Raw genomic sequence first — 25290 nt, 5'->3', positions numbered from 1 at the left:
TGTCATACATCTCCAATTACAACTGTAAATTAAAACACCTCCTAGAAGGCTAATTTTAGTGGAGATCTGCCTTTCTTCCCTGTGGGGATAGCTTTTGTTTTCTTTCCAAGGGAAACATTGAAGTCTCATCACTTGACTCATTTAAAAACCACACTAAAAGCTCCAGAGAATACAGTACAGGAAGAAAATCACAGTCAGCATGAGCACGAACAAAATTTCTTAACAAGACCTTTTCAACATTTCAGAAGTTTTCTACAGTTCCATGAATTTCCCTATTCTTTCAGGTCAGGGCTTCCCCACATTCAGGCACACGAAAACCTGACACACACAAACACCACTTCTGCTCCTCTCTGCCCAGCAAATGGTATGGGGCTATCAACAGCGACTAGTCCCATACGTAGCTCTTGGGTGGGATAGTGTAATTTGCCCGTTTCTAGCCCATAGCCGGTTTTCTCATTGTGCAAGGAGAATACTTTTGCACACATCTTGCTGAAAGCAATGATAATCTTGTGCTGTCGGCAGCTGATGGTCCTGCTGACCCAGGGAGGCTAGTGGCTGTTCTCCCACGTATGTATGAAGAGAGTGAGAACAGCTCTCTCAGAAAGAGGATCACAGATGAGAACGGAGCAGTCCCGAGAGAGGAACCACCAGAGGGAAAAACTCCAGGGGTGGTCTGGAATCAATTTTCTTCTGCTTTATTTTAAATTTACTTTTGTGGTTACAGGATCAACTTGATCTATGGCAACAAATTGTGGGGCACAAACTAAAGAGATTCAACCTTAAAGCAGTACAGAAACAAGCCAGTTGACTGGAGCAGGCCTTACTGCACTCCCCTGAGCGCGTGCGTGAAGGGAAACGGAGCACACACAAACCTGCTGGCACCAAATTTTCATTTCCATCACTTGCTGTAGGCCATGTTTTAACGGTTCCTCCTTTGCCAACCCCCGACTATCTCCAGTAACAGAAATGTATTAATTGGCTACATACAATTTGTTAGCCTCTAGATGTGCTAGAAGTATGGGGGCAAAGTCAAATCTCCGTCTGAAGCTTTTCGCCATGTGCACTGTCTAGGGCTTGTAATACTGCTAGAAAGTTTACCTCTCGCTCCTGTTCTTTGAAATTAAATATAAGCACTTCTGAAAGATAATAACTATGAATAATTGCGTATATTTCTGTAAGGGCAGACACAAATCACTGTATTCCTGGATTGGGCACCACTTTATGGGAAAAAAAGGAGAAAACCACATTTCAGTTCTCTTTCTGTACAAAGTCTGTTAACTAACTTGAAGATTTTCTACTATCAGCAGCTTCAATACCTACAAACAAACGCTCACTCCTCTCAGAGGAGGCACCCTGCCCTGAAACAGATGCTGTCACACTAGCAGCAACTGCTAAGGGACTTAAATCCTCCTCTCTTGAACTTGCAGAGACTAGATGTACGCCAAAATCCCTTTTCGGACATGCAGTTCTCCCTCAGTGATATATCTGGCACGGAGCGGCTCCCAGGCTGGCTCTGGGACCGCGTCTCAGCAGCAGCAGGTACGAGCCTCCATACCCGGTTGATACGTTTCAGGTCTTTGTTTTGGAGCGCACGCTGAAACACTGTGTAAGTAGGTTATGGCATCATACTGATGCCGCTCCCTTTTTGCTGCTTGATTCTGGGCTAAACCGATGCATTTTGCAAGTTCAAGCAGCCAAATTCTGACACCCTCAAGAACACGCAGTGAAAGAAAATCTCTGGGTGCTTTCCCGGAAAGACAGCGTAAAGCTGCTCCTGAAGTCCCTTCAGCTTCCCACTGAAGTCAGTGACAAAATCCCTGTCCCCTTCCAAGAAAAAAAAATGAATCCTATTTGTTCATATACCACTTAACTAGGTAAAACGAAATTTAACCTCTGTCAGTGACAAACTTGCCGTCCAACGTACAGCTTGTCACAGCGCTTTTGATGGGGCTATTAATTTCTCAACAAAAGATTAAGACAATTTGCCAAATGCCGAGGCTGTTACTGGTTGCGTAAACGACATTTTGGCAAGCCAGCGTAAGCGGGTGAACGCAAGCTGATGACAGGGATGCCACAGCATCTTTTACCCTCCTGCTGGATGCTTCTCCTGTGACAGAACTGTCTTCCCACCTTTCAACACAGAAGCTGCACCTATTCTCCGCACAGTTTATGCCATCCTTTGGTGTCTTGGTACTAAAAGCATCTCCAAGCTAGAACTGATGCCGTTCACGATTTCACTTTGTGGACAGCACGAAGGACTCGCAGGACCCTTGCCTGCAATGACTTTCTAAATGGTCCCTTCCTGCTGCCCATGCTTGCAGGGCCTCTGCTCCAGGAACAGTTTTTGCAAGAACATCTCTGAGCTCTGTGACCCAGCACAGGTGATGATAAGCTGCTATTAGTACCTTGAAAACAGAGAGCAAAGGACAGGTTACAACATCTGCCATTATTAACATACTTGGAGGCCTCTCGCTATAGCTTCTGGAATCTTAATACCAAACCTACTTCACTAAAAAACAACAGTAATCCAACTTCTTTAAAATTAAATCTCACTCCAAGGAAGTTCCATCTGCTTTGCCCTCTATTTCACATTGGAGAGAGTAAAGCTATAATTTCTCCGATAGATTTATTACCTCAAACTTCCCTGTTTCGTGACGTTATCTGAAAATAAATTAACATTCTTTCAGTACATTAAAATTCAAAAGAAAAAAAAAAAACATATGCAGCCTAAAGCCAACGCAGTTTTCACACACTGATATACACAGCGTCTTGCTCCTAGATACATATATTACACCTCCACCCCACTACAGGGACCTTGCAGAAGAGCAATGCAAGTTAGTCAGTGCTCACTGTCATTCCAGTTGGAGAATTTACAGCAATACTCAAGAGAGCAAGAGCCCAAGCATCACTAATGAAGTCCTGCAGGCAGTGCTACAGCAACACAAGCCAAGCCTGACCCATAAATCCTGAAACTCCGCAGCTCTTTCCCTAACGCCTGAGCAGCCAGAACTACTGTCCTCCTCTCTCTCCCATGTATATTCCCACAAAAGCGCCTAGATCCCCCACAGCGTCTGTGCGTTTGCTCTCCCAGTTTCAGAGAGATGCTTCAATGAATACTGCTCTATAGCTCATGGCAGATGACATACTGCACTGATTTTCACTCACGGAGAAATCAAGGGGTAGTCTGAGGGCTAAAAAGGACACATTTTGTTTCCTTAAAGGCTGAGCACAATGCTGAAATGCACACAAAACATTAATAATCATCACAAACTAACCAAAAGACTTTTTCCTTGCTGCTAATTTATTTCATTGACTTATAAAAGCATCTCACTGCTTCTGACAATGCTTTGACCCCACACAGGGAGCATCTCCATAAAATGTTAGGGGAACATAAAGCAAGACCCACACAAAAGCTTTTACAAGAACACCTATGCACAGCAAGAATTCCTCATAATCCATGGAGGAGAACAGAGACAAACCGTTATGACTCTTCCCCAGAAGAGCAGAATGCTTAGCGGTGACCGGTATCTCTGTGCAACATGTATTTTTAAAGCAAATCCAAGATGAGACTTAACCTCCACTGTTGCTTTCATGGGAAAAATGCTGCGTACAGAGAAGGCTTTGTAAACATAGCTGCATTTTTGCTGAGACTCTTCTGAGATGCAGAGAAACTAAATATATACCCAAGAGGCTTGTGTCCAAATACACACTTTCTTCTCCTTGCCCAGCTCATTCTATAGATTTATTCTACTAGGGAGCAATTCATTCTTGAAAGCAAGGGAAAAAGGAAACAAACATTTCATTCAAGAAATGAAAACTCTGCCCACTCCTCTGCATACAGCATTCAAACACTTGAAGCCAATTAAAAGAATGATCAAACTCAAGCGATGCCGCTCCCGGAACAGTGCTTTTGACTGAAAGATTTACAAGTAAAAGTTGCACATTTCTTATGACTAGAAGGAGAAGACAGGGCAGATATTTAAGAAGTCCTGTACTATTTCTTTTGCTCATTTTCAAATGATACTTTGCGCAGGGCACGCTTTAAAGCAAGTAATTAACCTGAAACTATCAGCACTGAACTTCTTGGCATTATCCACTTCCATACTAGCACCATAGTCTTGGCCCCTAAAAATCAAAGAAGAAGGGATACAGAAAGCTGAGGAAGAGGCTAAACAGTATCACAGCCACCCACCTCTCCAACCCATTAGATAGGAAGCAGGGCTTGTTTGTCCTAATAAGTATAATATGAAGACCAACCAATGAAAAGAGGCACCAATAAAATTTGTGTCTTTTTAGATTAAAATCTCTTTCCATCAGCACAAGTTTTCAGCCCCGTCTAGGTGTTATTTAATTTAATCTAATTTGAACAATTTCCAAACATCAGCTTGATTAATTTCAGCAGCATGGTGTTATGGAAAGATTTACTGTACAGGGGTTGTCTAGCAGGGAATTAATAAAGAGGCCAGTTCTCAGCCCTGAGTAACATGAGGCTTTAAGACTTCCCAGATTTCTAGTGGGAATACTTCATAGCACAAGCATGTTTTCTTCTGGGAGTGAAACCCACCAAAATTATTAAAAACTGAGATCAAATGGTGGTGTCAAACCCAAAGGAAATCATTCTAGAGTGGAGAGATTTTTATCAAATGAAGAAAGTGAAAAACAAAGTTTTTGTTGTTGCTGTTGTGCTTTGGGTTTGGGGTTTTTTGTTTGTTTTTTTAAACAACACACACACACACACACACACACACCCACACACACACACACACACCCCCGAGTAGTCTCTCTCACAGACAAAGCAATTTCTATGGCTGAAAGTTCAGAAACCAGGGCATTTATTTGACAATTCACAAACTACTGAAAACTCTTCATTACTGCAAGCAGAAAACATTTTCCCTAGCTGAGATTGTAACATGGGTCATTCTGTAAGCTAGTCTTTGCCAATGCAGAGTTAAAAAACCCTCAAGTCTAGGAAAAGCAAACAGAATCCACAAATGTTTATTCCCCCACACACCTTCAAGTTCAATGTGTTTAAAAAAAAAAAAAGGCCAAAAAAGAAATAATCAAACCAGTAGAGGAAGCTAAGATGACTAAAAAAATCTAGCTGCTAAAAGTACACATTATTCCCCATCTCTGACTGTCAAATGCATTTTAAGATTGCACTTGATCTGCAAGGAGAGTCAATCCTGAACGCCTTCAAAATACGGCATTACTAGCAACTTCAGCGGGACTTCCAAGCTTGCGGCTCTTACCCGGCGACAGAGACTACGCAGCTTTATCTGCAAAGCATAGGTCATCTTAACGAAACTACCTGGATAAAGATTCCACATAGTTAACGATAAAACATGCTTACACAACCGACATTAACCATGGGAAGCAATCAAACTACAAACACTCCCTATATCTAATGGGCTTCTGTTTTATGATTTAGGTGACAGCACTTCATTCAGCAAAGGCAGTGACGGGAAAGCAGTCCATTTATTTTGTTTAAAGTCACGTTCACTTTCTGTCTGTGCTATAATAGAGCTGACCTTAAATATACCAATTTGCTGTTTAACTCTCCTCCTTTTTCTTTTAAACAAATGTGAAAGCTGAACCTAAATTGAGAAAGCTGTTTTAAGAGAGATAAATCAACATCCAGCCAGCACTAGAGAGGTTTGCCTGCTCTCCTCATGTCTTGCACCTCTAACTGAAAAGGCAGAAAACAATTAACTTTGACAGCTCTCGGTTCTTCAGGAGCACCTGAACTTCTGCATCTAAGACATCCATCCCACATCCTACTGCTACGTAAATCCATCATTTCTTTCTGAAAAGCAGAACGCCGCCGCCACCACCAAGCACAACACCAAACACAACAACAGAAGAGTGGAGCTGCAGGAGGGCATGGCTTCAAAAGAGTGCAAACTGCAGACTCTGAAGTGATCAGAAATGAAAATCTAGTGCATATGTTAATAATCAGGAGATAGCTATTTGAGAGTCTACTAGCTGAAGAGACATATAATGAGAGGAGATAAATTTATAATGGAAAAGATCAACAGCATTCCTAAAAGCTTTTTTCTGAGAGGAGGGAAACCAACAAGTATTTGAAAAAAATTTTTGTTCTGATCTCAGCACCGCTTTTATTTAAATCGCAGCACAGCTCTAGCTAGCGATGATGTGAGATCTTACCCAAAAAATCCTGCAGAGTCCAATTAAGGACTGTGAATACAGGGTACGTAATGGCAGGCTGAATAGATACAATTATACTGCCATTTTCCACGGTGCCACACATATATTACTACTCATGCCCACGAAGGATCAGGCTTGAAACAAGTCCTAGGTTCAGCCCGAGTCTGTGCAGGTTAGGGAAGAGGGAGATGAGACAGAGCTCAGGCACTTCAGCAGGTGTTAGCCATGTCCTTTCACACCCGCTGTCAAGCTACCCGTAACTTTTAAATATAATTAAATGAGACAGAATATAAGCTGTTGGCACATAACTTGTTTACAATAAACGCTTGGTCTGGGTACATGGGCTGTATTTCAGCCTTTTATGTACAAGCACCAACTTACAACAGTCTTGTTATGAGGCTGCAAATTTGTTCACTGTAAATCTTTTTACTGGGGACTGGAGGAATTACTGTGCAGTTGTTTGTCACTAAGCACTGGGAACCATGTGAAGAGAGCTGTACGTACACGCTGACAGGAGGCCAAGGGGAAATCTCTCTGTCAAACATAGGACACCGTAGCAGGATCGTTACAACAGTACAATCCTATCAAAAAACAAACAAACAAAAACCCCCAACTTATTACAGCAAAAAAAGTTTTGTTTAAAAATAAGAACCTTACTTTCTGCTAATCCATTGATCTCCAGCTTGTTTTAGACAAAACGCGAGATATCTGATTGTGTACGCAGCCAGCAATGTGGTGCTGTTAAACTCCTTCTCCTCAAGGGTTTATAAGCCTCTTGCAAATAATGTGTTCCAGGATGCAATTTAGTAAAGAAGGTTTCAGGCCACAGATGATTTTAATACAATGTTTGCCAAAGAAACAAATAAAAAAATCATTTTAAGTAATAGTACATTGTAATGGATTTCTAAGGAGGACCAGAGGAAATAAAGTAAGGACAATACCTTTCTCCTCCTTCTCAGTTATTTTTTCTGGCTCTAAATAGTCAATAAATCTGTAGGCAGGAAATGCATGTCTGCATATTATATTTTAGCCAATGGTGAATGCAAACCACAAGATATTATTTACATCCTTCTTCAGCTTCCAGACCTTTCTGTGGCTTCGATCTCCCAACCATCACCACTATCCCAGATCTCAGGAAATTTGGTAAAGAAGTCACTAACGTCCCTGCAGATGTCCCCTGCTTCTGACAGCTTAACTAGCCAAAGAATCCGTCTCCAAAGGGAAACACTGCTTTACCATTTCACAGAACGCGTTCCAGGCCACCAGCCCATTGCAGAAACATATTATTAAACTCCTAATTTCATTCGATAACACTTGAGTTTCTCAAAAGACCATATAAAAGAAAAGTAAAATTCAGATCGTGGGCTCACACTAACAAAAAAGAGAAATAAAGCAGTACATGAGGTATTTGCCCCCAACGCGCGCTCTCCTGCTGCATGCCTGGGAGAGAAGTGCTACTCCTGGGAGATGAGGCCTTTTGCTGGGGAAACTGGGTCAGCTGCTTCTGACAACTAACTCCTTTTGCTAAACTAGCTACACCAATTCAGCCTAAACTTTGAATCTTCCACGCTGGTTGGGTTAAAAGGGCAGGAAAGAGAGCAGCCGCTTCAGTTCCAACGCAGGGTTTTGCGCACGTCCTCTCCTCGCCGGGAGCCCAGGCAAAGCCACGCGCAGGGCCGTCAGGAGCAGGCGGGAGCAACTACACAGGAGAATAAAGCGCTTCCGGCTCTCCCCCAAAGCCACCTAAACGTGCAGAAAGCAAGAGTGATAACCCAGGCTTCAAAATACGGTTTTAAGGGAGCCCGGGACAGCACAAACAGCCCTCACTGTTACTCCAGCGGAAGGCATTACTTCCGCTGCCAGTCAAAGCCCCACAAACACGCCAATATGCTTGTCAGCGCAGTCCCATGCGCACACCAAGGACCATATACAGCCCTTCCAATGCATATTAAAAGGCAAACATGAGCATACTATAGCTACGTTTTCCTAAATAAAACAGTTGAGCTATTTCAACTTGTTCCCCAGTTAAAAAAAAAAAAAAGAAGAAGAAAAAAATACCCCACAGCAGTACTTTACAATATGAACTAATGGAAAATATACTAAGATTTCACTCAAAACCAGTCAAGGAAACCCTTTCAAATTAAATTGGTATTTTTTAAAAAAGTCATCTTAAGCTATTAATTTCCTATAAGTTTTAGGTTTTGGTTCCTGTAACTTAAAAACAAGTTTAGGGTTTGAGAGGGTTTTTGGTTTGGGGGATTGCTTTCTGTTGTTTTTTTCTTAGCTGCATAACAAAAATTGCCTAAGGGGCTAAGATTATCTACGCCAAATTCCACCCAGAATTAATTTTAATGATCAACATTTTAAAGTCCTGAAAACTGGAACCACTAATAAGCCCCTAACTTTGGTGGTGCTAGCAGATGCCACCATATTATGTAATTTTTAAAGCAAAAACCATCTTCTAGCAAAAGCATTTTAATGAAAGTTCTATTAACTAGTCTCCTGGTGCTGGAGTAAGTCCCCTGGAATGTAACAGGAAAGCTTTCTTAGCTGGTTTGAGGTTTTAGCTCTGGAGAAGAGCTGCCTACCACACTCAGGCCTGTTTTGGGATCTCCATTGGGACCCACCAGTAAGCTCTTTTCTCCTTGCTGTCCATTCCTCTGGGAACCACCCTCTGGCAAGAAAAAGCAGAAACAGTGTCACCCCTCCTTCATGTTACCAGATAAATAGCTTACTGAGAGTCTAAAATAACTAATACAGCGACATCTCTCTGCTCAAGCCCAATCGCAGGCTCCAGCTGCAAGATGAGCCCAGCGGATCTGTAATCTTTGCCCCTTTCCCTCATGCCTTTTAGACAGATTAATCCTGGCTGCATTAAAGAAATTCATTTCTAAGCTACAGCGTTAACAGATATGGCAGAACTGGTTATGGGCATAAGTCAGCAGAAAGTACAAGGTAGGACAAACCACATCAAACATTGCCTCAGAATAACCGCAACGAAACTCAGCGGTTACTGATGGAGCCCTTCACCCTGCTATGCTTTCAGCAAGGGTTCAGCTACTGTTCTGGCAGTATAATTAATAATAGATGGTATTTTTCTAGTATAAAGGGACCACAAAATTCTTCCTCGGATCTTCAGGAAAAATGAGTAGAGGAGAAATCCCACAATCAAGAAGAGGAGCTGTTTGGTCATTCCCTTCTCTAGAAGGCAACAAGCTTCCTCCACTGCATATGCAGAAAGTTGCTAGACAGCCTGCACTCATGACCTACCACACTACAGATCAGGAACCAGCACCTGGGCTGCACCTCAGCTTACAACTTCAAATCCTCCTGCCCCTGCAGAGAGAACACTACTTTTGAGAGGCATTCTCTCAAGTTCCTCCTTTCTCAAGGAGGAAAGATAAAGAGAGTGGGAAAGTATTCCACCTTTTCACAAAGGTGATGTCACACATTTGCCAGCTATCCATTTAAAACACTACTAGGAACATTCACTTTTATCAGCTAGTTGGTCACATTAATCCAAGTTCCTTATAACTGCCACATCTTAACCAAAGAAGTCATGAGGTCTATCTAGGAACAAGAGTTAAGAGGTACCATCTGTTCCTCAAGTATGCACAGTACACTTATTTTGTTTAGCCAGTGAGGAATATTTTGGGGGAGAGAGCGGAAAGGACCCTGTAAGGCAGCCCTACTGTGCATGGGTTCTCTTGCTAAGAGTCAGCAATCCATGCTTTTGGGGTTCAGCAGGCTTTGAACTGCTACAGCGCTGTATACACAGAGCTACCCTGGAGAATCAGATACTTCAGCTAGTGCAAAACGCATGTGCTTGCTTGCTCGCTTAGAGGTGTTAGCCAAAGAAAGCAGATTACATCTGTTCTCCAAAGGCTGAACTGGCTCCCAATTCACTTCCGGATGCCATTCCAAACGTTGATTTATAAAGCTGTACGGTACATGACTAGAGCCAAGGCTACCGTAGAGAGGATCTCTCTTTCCACATAACGTACAGCTGAAACGACAGGTTTTTTTTACAGCTCTAGGACGCAGCTCTTGAGGAATGGGAGAGTCGGGTTCCCTCAGCCTAAGGCCTTGGACTGGAATTAGGTCCTTTTACAAGGGCAACACAGCTTAAGTTTGCTGCCCAGCACAGAGCCGTTCTGTGTACAAGGCTTTAGTCAGAAGACCAAGATGGCACACTGGTAAACAGTCACAGAAGAGTCTGTCCCAGCTACTGGTAGTTTAAGAGACTGAGTACTTTTATTGGTACACAAGTCCGCAGACTGGGAGAGCGAAGAGCTGGAATAAAGCACAGTAGAAAATTTCCCCTGAAGTAGCACAGCACTTTATTTTGAAAGGAGTAAGAAGTCTTCCTTACCATTGCCTACCTGTTCACGGGTTGCCCAGAATCCCCATCCTTGGAGATACCCAAACCCTGACAGGCCACAGTCCTGGGCAACGTGCTCTAGCTGACCCTGCCTGAGCAGAGGGGTTGGACCACAGGATCTCCAGAGGTGTCTGCCAGCCTCAACCATTTTGTGCCTCTGTGAAAGCATTCTCTGAACTTGTCTTCATGTCAGATCAGTATGACGCTATGATCATACTCATACAATAAGGAAGGCTCAAACCAGTGACAGAAACAGTACATTCTTTATTAAGGCAAACCGAGCACTCAGATAATGCCTAGCTTGAGCTTTACTGTCAAGCAATACACCTACTAACTGCAGATTTGCTCATAACAGCCTGTGTGAAGTCTACTATCCAGACTTTCAGCTAAAGCAACCAAAAAAAGCCCACACTTCTGTTACTCTGCATTTTCTCCAAGTCTAAAAATTGGTAGAGTGTATGACAGGTCCACCTCATTTTTCTTAATGATGTTTTTATTATTCTTTCACTCAATTAAAGCAGAAATGGATATTGCATCTTCTGACTGTATAATTGTTATTGTAATCTGTTTTCGATCACTGCTTGGGAAATGGGTCCAAAACAACATAAACTATCCACAGCCTCAGAATACAAGTCATTTTCTTTTACTACGATACTTAAAGAGACATCTATCATGTTGCTCTGCTAGCATGTTTGTGTTATGGCAAAAAAGTTATTTGTAAGTTGGGAAAAGACATTATGAAAAGCACCTTTTACTCCAAAGTATTGTATAACTCATAATTTAAAACTGCATTTCTTAATAACCATTCAAAAATATAAGGCTGGAAATTGCGCACATCTAATTTTAATATATAAATAATGGAAATGCATATAAACCAAAATATGCTCAAAATATGAATTTATATTACTTTGGATAGTCTGGTTATCGTTTTGAAAACGACATGCTTCGTTTCCAATATATGCCCGTCAGCTAAATTTATGACAAAACTCTCTCCGTGAGTTTAGATTACTAGGATGGTATTTTATTTAAGTTTCCTCACTTATCTGAAGTTTCAGTCCAAATATAGACAAAGTCAGCAACTTCTAGAGAGTGAAGAGTAGGCGATACACAAGTAAAGACAGAGTAATCCAGTCACTTTTCAACACTATACAAATATAAATAGAACATCTTTAAAATTATTTTAAAAAAAAAAAAAGCAAGAGAAAGAAAGAGAAAGAAGGTAACCTTGTGGTTGTAGGCAGGGATGCAAATCGTGTTTCTGATGCAAGAAACTGCCCTCAACGTTTCTTGCCAGATTTCGTACTTTTTAAAAGGTTTACTGTTGGTAGAGCGTCTTTGCATCTCAGCGCTCGTCTTTACGGAAAAAATAAGAAGGGAGCATATTCAAGTGGGAGACATTTCTACCACACTTTGAAAACGCAGTGGGTGTACGGTTCTCTCATGGGTGCCTCAGCTTCATATAAAATACAGTCTGACAGGTTATTTTTATTAAACTTCTTCTGAGCCTTTTTACCTTGCTGGCACTGCTACTAACAACTTACGGTTGTGCTCAGACTGTTTAGTACCGAATGCCCCTCTGATACAGGAAAATCGGTTAAAGCAAAATAACTAACAAGGTTTAGACTATTAGCCAGGTATCTCTCTATGCTTAAATTCTTATCCAGAGCTACCTGTCTCATTTTTCAAGCTCTTGCTGTTCCCTTAGAAATTTCATAAAGCTTATACAAATTATGATCATCCTATCTTTTTCCTAATGTTTCTGCATATAACTCCAATAATCATTTAGCATTTGACAGGAAATTTAAAAAATATCTTGAATTCAGACATGCAATCTCTCCCCTAGCATCCAGATTAAGATACAAGCAATGCAGCGCTCACAGTCAATTTTACGCAATCCTGTAAATTACTTGTGTAGCCTTGTTCCAAGCAAAAAAGCTTCCTGAAAGATTTTACAGAAGTCTTCATATACTAGCAGCAGCAGTGTTCACATCTACCTTAAAAATCAGAGTAACAATTGCACTTAAAAAGAAGAAAATGAGGGGGAGAATAGCCTTCCAAACATTACTCATAAAGATTTCATAACATCAGCAGCGCTAAATATAAATGTATTGCTAACAGACAAACGCTGACACCTTGGTATATTTGTAAATAGGATTAATTCAGCTTTGAGGAATGCATTTAAGATAACTCCTTTAAATCTTCGGAGGATACTACCAGAGCTTCTACAGGTATTTAAAGGAAAAAATTATTAAAATACTAGTTTCTGCTAAAAAAAATTATCCGTAGTAAGGGAAATAAAATTGGAAAATGGAATGAAATATTTTCCCCTTATTAATACTTGAATCAATGCAAACGAAGACAAGAGACAAAGTACACATAATAGCTACAATGTGCTTTTGTACAAAGCGTAGGAACTTTTTGAAAAAAAAAATGTAGCTGTTGAACTGTAACAGTATCGACGTTGTCACTTGCGGGCAGACAGCGTATCACACATTAAAGCAGTCAACGCTTTGTGCATGGCCAGAAGAACCTCAACTAAATGGGCTAACAATTCTTCGCAAATTATAGAAGAAAACGCAGTTTCTGTCTTTTACACCGCTAATCAATTTAAACTCATCTGTATGTAACCCAAAGAAGATAGGAATCGATGAGCTTTCTGCAGCAAACACTAAGCTTGTTGGAGGGCAATGCTTTTAGCGTGGCTAGAGGCTAGAAAATATGCCCAGAGGCCATCAAATACTCAGCTGGCTTTTGTCCGTTGCGACTTTATTTCTTATATCAGCTTTAGAGACACCTATCATCGCGTGGCTCAGTGCATCTGACCCAGTGCATTTGATACAGTAAGCACAAATTACTGTAAGACAATTTTTTTCAAAGATAAAAAAAGACATTGATTCATCATTCAACACACCGGTTTGTTCTCAACAACTACTCTGTGCTTCCAAAGGAGAACGCGCTTGTTCAGTCCTTACAGGGAGCCTGAAGCAGCCACAGGTTATCTTGAACAAACCCTGACGGCATCAATTCAAAGGGAGCTGGTAATACTTAATACCTTGAAAAACTGGGCCTCTCATCCTAAAACACAGCAATAGTTACTAATTTAACCGTATTGGGATGGGAGGCGGTAATTGAAGGGCTAATTTATCTATGCTTCACAATTTGGGATTAGAAACAAAATTTTCCTAAGCTTTACCAATTTTCAGTTATTTCAAAAAGTTGAAAATAAGATTTAAAAGAGGGTGGGGGGCTGCTCAGTCACAAAAATTAAGAGTTTTCCATAGCAGGTCACACAGATGTTTTACAAATATAAATACATGACTGCAGTAAAACAGCCTTCATTTTACAACACCTAGATGTCATATTGTATTACCATCTTCCATGTCAACGTGAGTGGCAAAAATCTTACTGGTTCAAGTATTTTACTTAAGCTCCACAACATTGTCGGGGCCCTTTTCCCACCCATTCCACGCAGACAACTTTAAGAAAAACAGTAATAAAAGTAGGTAACTTCAAAAATAAATATTCAGACTAGTGTCTCTGTCAACAGCATTAAAGCCAAAAAACACATTTTCAAGGTATTTTAAGGTAACTGATATCATCTGAAAGGCTGTGCTACAAAATAGAAACTTTAAGTATGACATAGTTGCCTGTTCACCTGATGACTTTATTACAATTCCATTTTGCTAGTTTTCTTCTACTTTTAAATCTAGATAAAACATTCAGTACAGTAAAATAACTTAAATAGAATATCCAAGCACCCTAACACTAAGTATCTAGGAAAGAAATCTTTAAATCTCACCTTGTATTTATTCATAACAATAACAATTAAATATTGCTTTTCTTCCTTAGACCATATTTGAATTCTTCATCTAATGTCTGGATGAGAAAGATGTGGCTATTTAATTTCTTGAAAGCAAGTTCCCTCACTGTGTCTTTACAGTTTTTAATATGATTTTGCCATTTTCTTCAGGCATAAAAACAATTCTGGGGAGTCACTGACAGAATAACCCAACAGGAGTTCTCAAATAAACGCCCTATAAATAACTGGCAGTAAATCTACTTTGTTCTGTCCCAGTGAAAATAAGAAAAGGCAAGACCCAATTTATAAAGGGAAAAAAAAAAAGAATTAACATTGATTTTTTCCAAAGATGTTGGTTTCTTTCTCTTTGCCTTTGCTTCACGATGAGCATAATAGCATCTACTAACTAACTTGGCCGCGCGTATGGGGCAGCGGAGGAAGCGAGGAGGTGGCTCTAAATACTGAGGAACTGTTGCAGGAAAAAGATAAAATAAAATCTTATTACAGCTAATCTTAAATCTTGAATTCAAAATTGTCAGTGGCTTTTTGCAGATGCAACTTAAGAGTTCCAAAATTACTCTAAACATCAAATTATGCCTAGGTCACTGAATGGGTGGATACCCTATATTCTGTTTAATGTGTATGTTCAATTGCATATATATTGTAACCAACTGTGTCCTTATTTTAATAACAGACCAAGCACTGAAAACACACAAAGAAAGGCTATTTTTCTACCTCAGCAAAAATACAGATGATACACTACATGACCCTCCAGGAGTGACTGTTCTGTTTCTTCTATTTACATGACATAATCTGATTGGGAAAGGCAAAAAAAAAAAAAAATCAGCAAAAAAACCCAGAAACTTATTTTTAACCATTAGTCATGGAAAATAAATCAGTGCCTTGCTCTTCTTACTGTTCAAGTTAGATTAAAGGTCTCTTCCTCGTTATGTATCAGAAATGCCTAAAATCCAAGAATTTACATTTCTTTGTAATGCCTACTGAATTATATCAAAATAAAAGGCAGCATTTTCCAACTATTCTGCAACAGATAAAACATAACGCAGACTCGCATACTGCTGGTTCCTCAACTAACAAGGATTTGCGGCTTTCCTAACTCCTATACGTTGATATGCTCAGCTCTTCAAATACTCACATACTTCTTTCAGGCAGCAAGAAGATATTCTTCATCTAGATAGGAAGACTGTGTAACACTTAACCTTTCACTTTACTCACTTCATAAGGACAACTAAAACATGCTTCCTTACTGCTCTCAGGACCTCTTTTGGGACTTAACCCTACCTAACAGTTCAGAATAGAGGAGCAAGTTTGCTTCAGCTGCACACCTCAGGCTGTATAAAAGTAGATTTCACTCTTCTCCAGTAAGGTACTTCCAATCCTTGAAAAACACACAAAAGGTAACAAAAACCTATGACACTTTTGCAGCAGCCGCTATAACCGATTTTGGCAAACAGCTCTTGAACTACCCTCGATTGGCATTTTGGTTGCCTCTGAGAGATATTAAATCAGATTTCTGAGCCACACCTAAGGAGACGGCGAAAACTGTAAAGGGCTCACGGCAATTAGCAGCCGCAGTCTGCAGTCATCCTTATCTCTCGTACATCTGACTTCACACAAGCACATTAACCACAGCTACACATTAATACACTGATCATACTACTTAGCTTGAATTGTCTGGAAGTTTGCTGCTGTCAGACTGCGTCAAACTCATCTAACCAACAAATTTTATGCAATAATTTCCTGCCTAAATTTTGAATGTTTTACTTCGCTGTATTTTGGTTCACATTTCTAGGTCAGCAAAACCAAACTTCAGAACAGCTCATTCAGTATCCTGGCATTTTAAGTTGCATTCAGGCACTTTGGAGGCTTATTTGCTGTGCTCTTCAAAACAAACGCATACAAATATATGCATATCCACTTACACATAGCTTCATGAGCTTTACTCAACAATTTTTGAAAATATAAGTTTATAAGTTTCCTAGCAATTAATCATCCTTTTTTAAATATTTTTTTTTTATCCTTATGGAGTGAATTACTAACTGAGAGGAGACGCCAATTCTAGTAAGTGAATGTTACCCAACAGGGATATAAAGCTGTCAACACCATAGTGCTCTTGCTTGCTCTAAACTCCCTCCCAGGCTTCATATGTTTTTTAAAGAGATATTAGCTTCCCCCCCCCCTCCAAGAGACCTTCTATAAAAGCTGCCACTCAGACAACTGGGCACTCGTCCTTTATTAAATACAAATTTTAAAACAGACTCTTTGGGTAACTGCTGAAATGTTTCAGAAAGCACTAGGTTAGTCAGAGCAAAACAAAATTGGACTCTAACACATTGGACTGATGGTAACAGCACTGTAAATAGTACCTAAACTTTTAAAATCCTATTAAATGCAACCTTCAAGACTCTGTTTATCTTTTTTGTGACCTTCCCTAGTTTATTATGGCTGCCGTAACAGCCCTTTGAATTATGTATATTCAGTCTAGGAATAAAAAAATAAAAAAAAAAAAGAGAGAGAGTCATAAGGCAAAATTTCTCACGAGAACAATTGATTTTCCGTCTGCACTACAAAAGCTTATTATAATATGCTTTTTCACTCATAAATCTAGAGAGAAAGCTAAAAAACACCTACATCACGACAACATTTCTCTATTTCTCAGAGAAGTCACAGTAAAAATAACTGTAGCAAACACTGTGATTACAAAACTTGTTACTAAAGAGCCTCAGTTTCGTCTTAGCACCAGCTACTTGACATTTTATTTCTCTGTGCTCAGGGATACTGCTCAGAAACACACATTACTATACCACAAAGGCACATAATAAGTAGGAAGAAATCTCAGCATTCTCATATCTAAGGCCGAAAGTGAGTTTAAAAAAGAACTACAAGCATCTGGCCATCTTTGGTTTCAAATCTTTACATACACCCCAGAGAATTTTAAAAAATCATAACTAAATGGTCTTTAGTTTAGGCAAAGCTTTTCATTTATTTTTCCTGAATGAAATTCACATTCTATAAATATTAGCACTTCTTTTAAGCTTAAAAAATAAGTATCAACTCAAAGACTGCCAACTAAAGTCTCAGATATCATTTCACTACACCACATCTTTCAATAGTTTCCTTTTCATCAAGTACTATGAACAACACTGGAAAAGTCTTTATTAATATTTAACTGAAGAGAACTTTTATGCTAATTTGCCAATATATTAAAAGTATTTCTAGAAATGTTTATACATACATTTCACAGTTTAAGTGAAAAAATCACTAACATTAGAGTGTTCACTGCAAATATACAGCAGCCTGGAAATACCCAGAAGCAGTGTGACTTGCGTTCAGAGAAAGAACGCTTGGTCACGCAGGTTCTTAAACATCAAACCTTAAAAAGAGCAGACAAAGAAAATATTTGAAAATTAGCTATGTTGATTTATCCTGAGAGCATTTCCAGGAGGAAAAAAAAAATGAAATCAATTTTAAACAGCACCATTATCTTATTAAAAAAAATCTACCTTAACCAATTTAGTATTGAGTATTTATAGAACTTAGATAAATATTCAGACAAGAATAATTCTCTTCCTGCTTTCAGTATCAATAAGGAGTAATGAACAAACTTTATTATGAATAGCCTAAAAACAAAGAGATTCAGACTGTTTAAAAAACACCAGAGGGGGAAAAAAAAAAAAAAAAAAAAACTTTGGCGTTTCCAATTCCCCCACATTTTTACACTCCAGTCTACACCAACCTTATAAACAAGCCAGAGAGAAATGAATAAAAGTGTAAGCTTTTAAAAGTTTGCTTTCAGAAACGAGAGTCTTTGCCATAACTGTAAGAAATCTTCTGTACCTTAACAGGCCAGATTCAATCTGAAGCACCAACATAATTACAAAAGCCTGGGCATTTCTTTTAGTTAAGCACAGCTACGATTAGAAAGCAACATATATATTCCAAAACATTCAAAAACATTCCTTTAAAGTATATTTCAATAACTCTCTAAAGAAAAAGACTTTAGCTCCAGCTCTAACCTGTTCTTCAAGATCAAGCAGCTATAATGCCTCAGTCTCTAGAAAGGCACCCAAAACTGCATATATTACTATTTTAGCACTTTCTAAAAAATTAACTAATTGATTTTTACAATTATGCCATAAATTACTTTTCCATTAATTTCTAAATGGAAACAGCTTTCATTGCAAAGCTGTTTCTTCCTTTTCCTTACATTAGAAGAACATAGATAAGAGGTTTTAAAAAAAAGTCATTCAAAAAACATAAAAGACTAGTGAGATCTCTTACCCTTCATTAGGTAAATAAATGAATCCTATGTTTTTAAAATAAAATGAAACAAAATCTGCAGACCCTTAGCAAACTTCAGCAATTAGAAAGCCTATTGAGCCAAAGAGGTCTAAAACAAGCATCTAATGGTGAAATCGCTAAATAAATCTCACGTAATAGAGAGTCATGTGACGACCATATCAAAGTATCTCTTGAAATGTCATTTACACAAACTCTTTGTGTATAAACAACTACACTTGTGTATTACCACTGAGCACATTTCTGAATCAAATACAGGAGCTGGGTATTTTTTAAAAAGGTAAAGATACTTGTGGCCTTCCTGGCATTAGTCTGCTCATAACATCAAGCTAATTTCAAGATTTTTGAATATATTTTTCTAAACCTGAAGCTACACCGTACTAAACACGACAGCATCAGAGTTAAGATGAAAAAAGAGGGCATTTAGGTGAAGTCACTGAAAAGTTTAGCTACTTGGAAGAAAAAACAGGCGACCATACGTATCACTTAAACGTGCTCTAACGACATAAAATCGACGAGCAACTAGACAGCAAAGTACGCGTGAAAGTTAAAGCACTGCTCGACATACAGAACTGCACGAATGCTGCCCAACTAGCGCTCAATGATTTTGCCAAAAGAGCTAACTGTTAATCTTGCATGCGTCTTGCCTTGTCCTTTGCCACAAAGAGATAGCTGCTGCTGCAAAACGTTATTAACAGCAAAGACAGTGCTACGAACGCGAACACACGCGCTGCCGCTTTTTCCGCCCAGGAGACCCCACTCTCGCAGTCCTGGCGATACGTGTTACAAACGTAGTTCACGTCTTCCAAACTCCTGGACCGAGCCAGGCTGCCCGCACCTAGGGGAGCGGCCGTGCCCCCTCGCCGGCAGCCCCCGGGAGGGAGCGCCGGGCTGGCCGCTGCCTCGCCCTCGGGAGGCGCCGGCGCTGCGGCGGGCACGGCCGCAGGCGCTCCCCGCGGCGGCACGCCGCCTCCCGCCGCCCCCGCGCTCCCCCGCCGCGCGGGGCCCCCTCTGCTCCGCTGCCCCCTGCCCCGGAGGACGCGGCCCGGCCCTCGCGAGCCGCCTCCTGCCGAGCGGGGCCTGCTGCCGCCGCGGGGCTGCCGGAGGCAGCGCGGAGCCCTGCGCCCCGCCGCGGGGCTGAGCGGCTCGCCGCTTTCCAGGAGCGGCCCGAGACGGCCAGCGAGCCGCGCACGGCGGCAGCCCGCCAGCACCGCCGCTGCCGCCCGGCCCCGGCCCCGGCCGCACGTTACCTCCCACGGGCTTGCTCACGGCGCCGTTGGGCCTCCCGCGGGTGCCCATGGGGCTGCCGTTCTGCTCCAGCCGGGCCACCTTCCCGGGGGGGGGGCCCTTGACGTCGGGGCTGCCGCTGCCTCTGTCGGGGCTGTCCCGCAGGCAGGGGCTCTCGCTCCTCCGCTCCATGCTCGGCGACGCGGCTCCCGCTGGCAGCTCGCAGTAGAAGGAGCAGGGACCTAGGGCGAGAGCAACAAGGCGCGCTTCAGCCGCGGCCCCCGCCCGCGACCCCCGCAGCGACAGCGAGCGGCCGCCCGCGGCCCCCGGCGCAGGTCCCGCCGCCCGGCCCGGCCCGGCCCGGCCCGGCGGGGCAGGCAGCGCTGCGCCCCGGCCCCCGCGGGCGGGCAGCCCACCCGCCGCAGCCAGGTGCTGCGCCCCGGCGGCGGCCGCGGGGCAGAGGCTGCCGGCCGGGCCGGGCCGGGCCGGCGGCCCCGCTCGCACGCCCCCCCGCGCCGGCCAGCTGTGCAGTCGCCAAAGTAGCCGGCTCCCGGCGGCGAAGCCTGCAGCGAGCGGCTCCCGGGAGCTGCCGCCGTACTTACTGCTTATAGTCTGTCTGTAAGTTGGCTGAGTTGGGCTCTGTCCATGGATCAAAAGTAGAGAATCCAGGGTGGAAAGTTTTCTTGTTTCCTCCTTTCACGTCGCTTTCTTCCCTTCTACTCCTTCCCCCCACCCCCAGCCCCCTTCTTGCCCTCGTCCTGGGGTGCCGAGGCGCCGGGGCCGGGGCGGCTGCCCGCGCTGCGCGGGGCGGCGGGGGCCAGAGCCCCTTCCCGGAGGTCCCGGGTGGCGAGCGGCGCGGAGCGGGGAGCTACGGGCGAGGGGGCGGGGAGCCGCGGGGCTGCCGGCTCCGGCGCGGAGGAGAGGGGGAGAGGGAGACGACTTCTCACACCTTCAGCAGAGAAAATCAATACCGGGGGAGACAGGGGCGGAGAAGAGGAGGGAGCGCCGCTCCCACAGAGGCCGCTCTCCCGGGCTCCGCGGCGGCGGCGGGGAAGCGGCGGCGGCGGCCCCCGATGTGTCACTTTCAATCTCTCCCTCCTCTGCCAGCAACAGCAGCAGCAGGAGGGACTCGCCACAGAGAGCCGAGAAATGATTATTAGTTGCGTTGAGTCATCAAGGCAAAGTGAGTCCTTTTTGGGGTTGTCCTTGGTTTCAGATTTGGTGTGTGTGCGCGCGTGTGTGTGTGTGTCTGCCTGTCTGTCTGCGCGGCTTTCCCGTCCCAGGGCTGTGCATCCCAAACATCGCCACCCCTCCTCGCCTCCGACAGCCCTCCCCCTCCCCGCCCCCCCGCAAAAATAAAGTCTCGGTGTTATCTGGGGATCGGGCGCAGACGGGAGCGCAGCAGCCCACCTCCTCCCCCCTCCCAGCCTGCAGCCGCCGCCGCTCCGGCCGGCACCGCTGCGCGCACAGGGTGGGAGGCAGAGACCCACCTGGCAGGAAATTAAGCACCAATGAATAAATAATACAGCTCGCAGCCGCACGCGGAAAGCGAGCGCGGCGCAGCACCGGCGGGAGAGGGAGGGAAGGCTGGTGGGGAGGGGGCAGCGCGGCAGGACGAAGCGGTGCTAGCGGTGACAGCAGGAGAGCCGGGGCAGAAGGGCGCAAGGACAGGGGCAGTCGGGCTGGGGGAGGGCCGAGGGGGAAGGAGAGGAGGTGGAGGAGGAGCTGGGAAAAGAAGGGAAAGAAAGAGGGAGAGGAAAAAAAAAAAAGAGGGGTTGCTGGAGTTGGGGCGACGGGACCGACCGGGGAGGAGCAAAGCTGCCACCGGCATCCAGTGCAGGCGCCCGGGTCGGTGCGAGGCGGCCGGCGCGGCCCCGGGGGACCCTGCCGCTGCCTCTCCCCGCCGGGACGAGGCGATAGTAACTTTTCCCAGCGCGGCGGGCGGGCGCCCCGAGGGCCGGTGCCGCTTCGCCCGGGCGCCGAGAGCGGCCGGCTGGCCCGGCCCGGCCCCAGGCAGGGCCCCGCCGCCGCCTCCGCCCCGCGCCCGGCTCCAGGCGGCTGCCGGGCTGGCCCTGAATAATTGATGTCGGGCCGGGAGGAGGTGAGAGGCGGGCGGGAAGAGCTGCTGCTGCTGCTGCTAAATTATTTAGTAGCGGAGCTCCGGGTAGGGCACTGCCGCGCGGGGCCGGGCCCCGGAGGCTGCCGCCCGCGCTGTCGGCGGGGAAGTCCGAGCGCGCCGGTCGCGGGGGGCGGGATCGGGCCCCGCGGAGGACGGGCCGGGGCCGCCGCGAGCGCCTCCCCCTCGGGTGCAAGGTGCAGCCGCGCCGCGCCCCGCGGACCGGCCCCGCGCCGCCCTCCCCGCCGCCGCTCCCCGCCCTGCCCTCGCGGCGGGCCGAGGCCCGGCGGGCCGCGCCGCGGGGGGCCGGGCCGGACCGGGCCGGCGGCGGCCCCGAGGGCCCGCAGCGCCCCCTGCCCGCCCCCGCGGCCGCGCCGCCCCGGGGGCGCTGGGGACGGAGCCGGCGCCCCGCGCCGCCGAGCCCTCCCGTCCCCGTCCCCGCCCGGGACCGGCCTCCCGGCGGCGGCGCGAGCCCCGTTAAGGTGGAGCGGGGAGGCGGCGCGGCGCGGGGCGGCGGGCGCGCGCGGCCGGCGGGCGGGCGCGGGGCGGCGGGCGGCGGCGCGGGGCGCTCCCCGCCGCGGGGGCGCGCGCCCCGCCGGAGGTCGCCGCGCCCCGCCGCCCGCTCGCCCCGCCGCCGCAGGGCCCCCTTAAGATGTCTGGCTTTTACGGTGGCGCCGGAGGGTCAAAAAAGAGGGGCCGTGAGAAAAAGCGGAGCCCCCTGCCGCCGCCGCTGCCGCCGCCGCTGCCGCCGCCCGGCCCCGGGCCCCAGCCCCGACCGCGACCCCGACCGCGAGGCACCGCCGAGCCGCGGGGACAGCGCCGGGGCGCGCCGGTCCCCGCCACGGGGAGCGCTCCCGGGGGACGGCCGCGGCGGGCGGCCGCGGGGCCCGCGCACCCCCGGGCGGGTCCCTCGGGAGGCGGCGGGTCGCACAAGCGGCGGCGGCGGCGGCGGCTGCCGGGAGGGTATCGGCGAGCAGGAGCGCCGCGCCCCAGGCCGCCTCGGCGGGGTCCCGCTCCGCGGCGGGAGGCGGCGGCCGCGGGCTCGCAGGGGCAGGACGAGCCGCGGTGCCGAGAGACGGGGCGGGCTGCCGAGCGGCCGCGGCCGCCGGCTCGGGGCCGCCCCGGGACGCGGGGCCGGGAGGAGCGGCGGATCCCTGGCCAGGGTAAGAGAAAGTCGCCTCGCTCCGACCCGGCCCGGCCCGAGCGCCGAGCCCAGCGCGCCGGCCCCGCCGAAGGAGCCGCTCCCTCCCCCGCCGGCCAAGGGGAAGGGGCACCGCCACGTCCCGGCGCGTAGACGCGAAAGCCTCGGCAAGGTGCCACCCTCGCCCCGGGCCAGGGAGGGGTGGGAGCCAGGTCCCGTCTCCGCCTCAACTTGGGGGCACCCAGGGGAAGAGGCGCATGGCAGCAAGAGGCTCGGGGGCAGAGAGGGGCGCCGCCGGCCGGGCAGGCAGCTCGCAGGAGCTGTCCGAGGGGCGCTGGAGCCGCCGCCTGCGCGGAGGAGGGCAGAGCGCAGCTCCGCCAGCCGCGTTCCCTATTTTCTCTTTTAAAAAGAAGCCTGGAAGTTCGAAGAACTCGCGTTTCTCTCTTTTAAATAGCCCAATTTAACTTTTTCCTTGTTCTTAATCTCCTAAAGCTCTGCAGCAGGTCATAAGGGAAGTTAACGTATTCCACCAGCTATCGAATAATTGAATAATGTTTTGTTCTTACCTTTGATGTTGAACTACGAATTCCCGCGGATCAATGGCCAGAAAGTTAGAAGAATTGGTGATTTAGGACTTCAGTACTTCTGGAAAAAAAATGCCAATGGTTTAGCCAGGATCTTCCCTGTCTGATTCGTTACTATTATTATATCTGATGATGTGGATGGATGGAGAGATTCAATCCAAGCCCATTAATGAGCTATTTTATAAACACCACCGTCTGAAGATCTTCATTTACATTTTGTCAATGATCCTTTCCTTAACAGCAGAGACGTGTGGCAACAGCACGATTACAGGACTTTAGTAAAGCTCCTGTACGAGTACAACTGGCTTGTTAATCGATTAATATTTTATTAAGTGTAAATATTTTATAAAGTTTTTAGGAAAACTATCGATTCTAAATTATTAAACTAGTCAGAAGGGCATTTGAATAATGCATACAATTAAATACATTTAAATATATATGTAGCAATTGCTTTATTTGCAATGAATCCTTTGCACTATTATCTTTTTTTCTCTAGTATTATCTTTTTTCTCTTGTTTTTCATTTGCGCGTTCTCTGAAATCTTACGATCGCCACATACATGTTTATTCCTCTTTATAAACTGAACGCTTATATAAAATACTCTAACTTTATTGTAACTTTGAAATTATGAGCGGTAATCACTTTAAAATTTCGACACGGAAGCAAAAGGTTTTGTTAGTAAAACCGAATCTAAAACTGAACCGACTGCGTATAAATTTTGCTGGTTGGTAATTTCTGTTTTGTAAACATCATTTAATTTAGAGAGATTTTATGATATATGATGTTTGTTTTTCTTTTACATATTTTTCCCAATAAAAGCCTTTTCTTTCTGTTTCAAATTACAAATGCTTTTTTACAGTGCATTATTTTCACATGTTGTCCCTATTTCCACTGGAAAAAAAGGCGATTATTTCCCATCGCTTTCCCTCATCCGTTCTCAATCTCGCTATAAAAAGCACAAGATCTTTTTGATTATTATTATTAATAACCTCTTTTTCTTCTTCTAACGCGAATGCCAGTGCGAGGATTTGCTGCTCTCGCGTACTCTGGTGAGAGCAGGCGTGGATGCGCTCCGAGTCCCCAGCGCTCCCCTTTACTGGAGTTTATGGACGCCTCAAGTGGTTGATTGCCAAAGAATTTTCGGAACAAAACAAACAAACAAAAATACCTCCTTGGAAAGGTTTGTTTTTCATTAACTACCACTTTATAGCCAAAACGCACTGAAGCGATGGCCGCTCCGTTCCCGCACGGGCTTGAGGAGTGGAGGGTGGCAGCGCCGCCGCCGCGCGCTCCCGCGCCTCCTGCTCCGCGGGCCGTGCGCGGCTGCCCTGCGGCCGGGCCCCCGCGGGCCCCTCGCAGCTGACCACGGCCCCTCTCCCCTCGCCTCGCTCTTTCCCCGAGGGGCGGGCCGACCTGCTCGGATGGATCCCCACGGCTTCCTCCCGCGGGGCCGGCAGCCTCCCGCGGGGCCCGGCGGCGGCGGGGGCCGGCGCGGCGGGGCCCCTCCGAGGGGCGGCAGAGCTCCGCGGCCTGGCCCGAGCCGGGCCCGCGGTCGCC

At 45.9% G+C, this 25290-nt stretch overlaps 1 protein-coding gene across 3 annotated transcripts in view; it reads right to left on the bottom strand.

Annotated features, from left to right (window-relative positions):
• SATB2 (SATB homeobox 2) overlaps nucleotides 1-24973 on the bottom strand; it is a 140463-nt gene extending 115490 nt beyond the window's left edge. Inside the window, exons 1-3 of one of the 3 annotated variants that reach the window (XM_068948224.1) lie at nucleotides 24723-24973; nucleotides 23716-23794; nucleotides 19916-20134 (exon numbers count right to left, since the gene is read on the bottom strand). In XM_068948224.1, the coding sequence (XP_068804325.1) occupies nucleotides 19916-20084 (169 nt within the window). In that variant the 5' untranslated portion in view covers nucleotides 20085-20134; nucleotides 23716-23794; nucleotides 24723-24973. Of the gene's footprint in view, nucleotides 1-19915; nucleotides 20135-20494; nucleotides 20640-23715; nucleotides 24139-24722 lie in introns of those variants that run through there. The other 2 variants (XM_068948223.1, XM_068948222.1) reach the window with 2 other exon arrangements.
• Nucleotides 24974-25290: the final 317 nt, after the last annotated feature.

Source organism: Struthio camelus, chromosome 6, assembly GCF_040807025.1.
Source record: "Struthio camelus isolate bStrCam1 chromosome 6, bStrCam1.hap1, whole genome shotgun sequence".
NCBI classification, from domain to species: Eukaryota; Metazoa; Chordata; class Aves; order Struthioniformes; family Struthionidae; genus Struthio; species Struthio camelus.
This window is presented reverse-complemented; position numbering and strand designations above follow the sequence as displayed.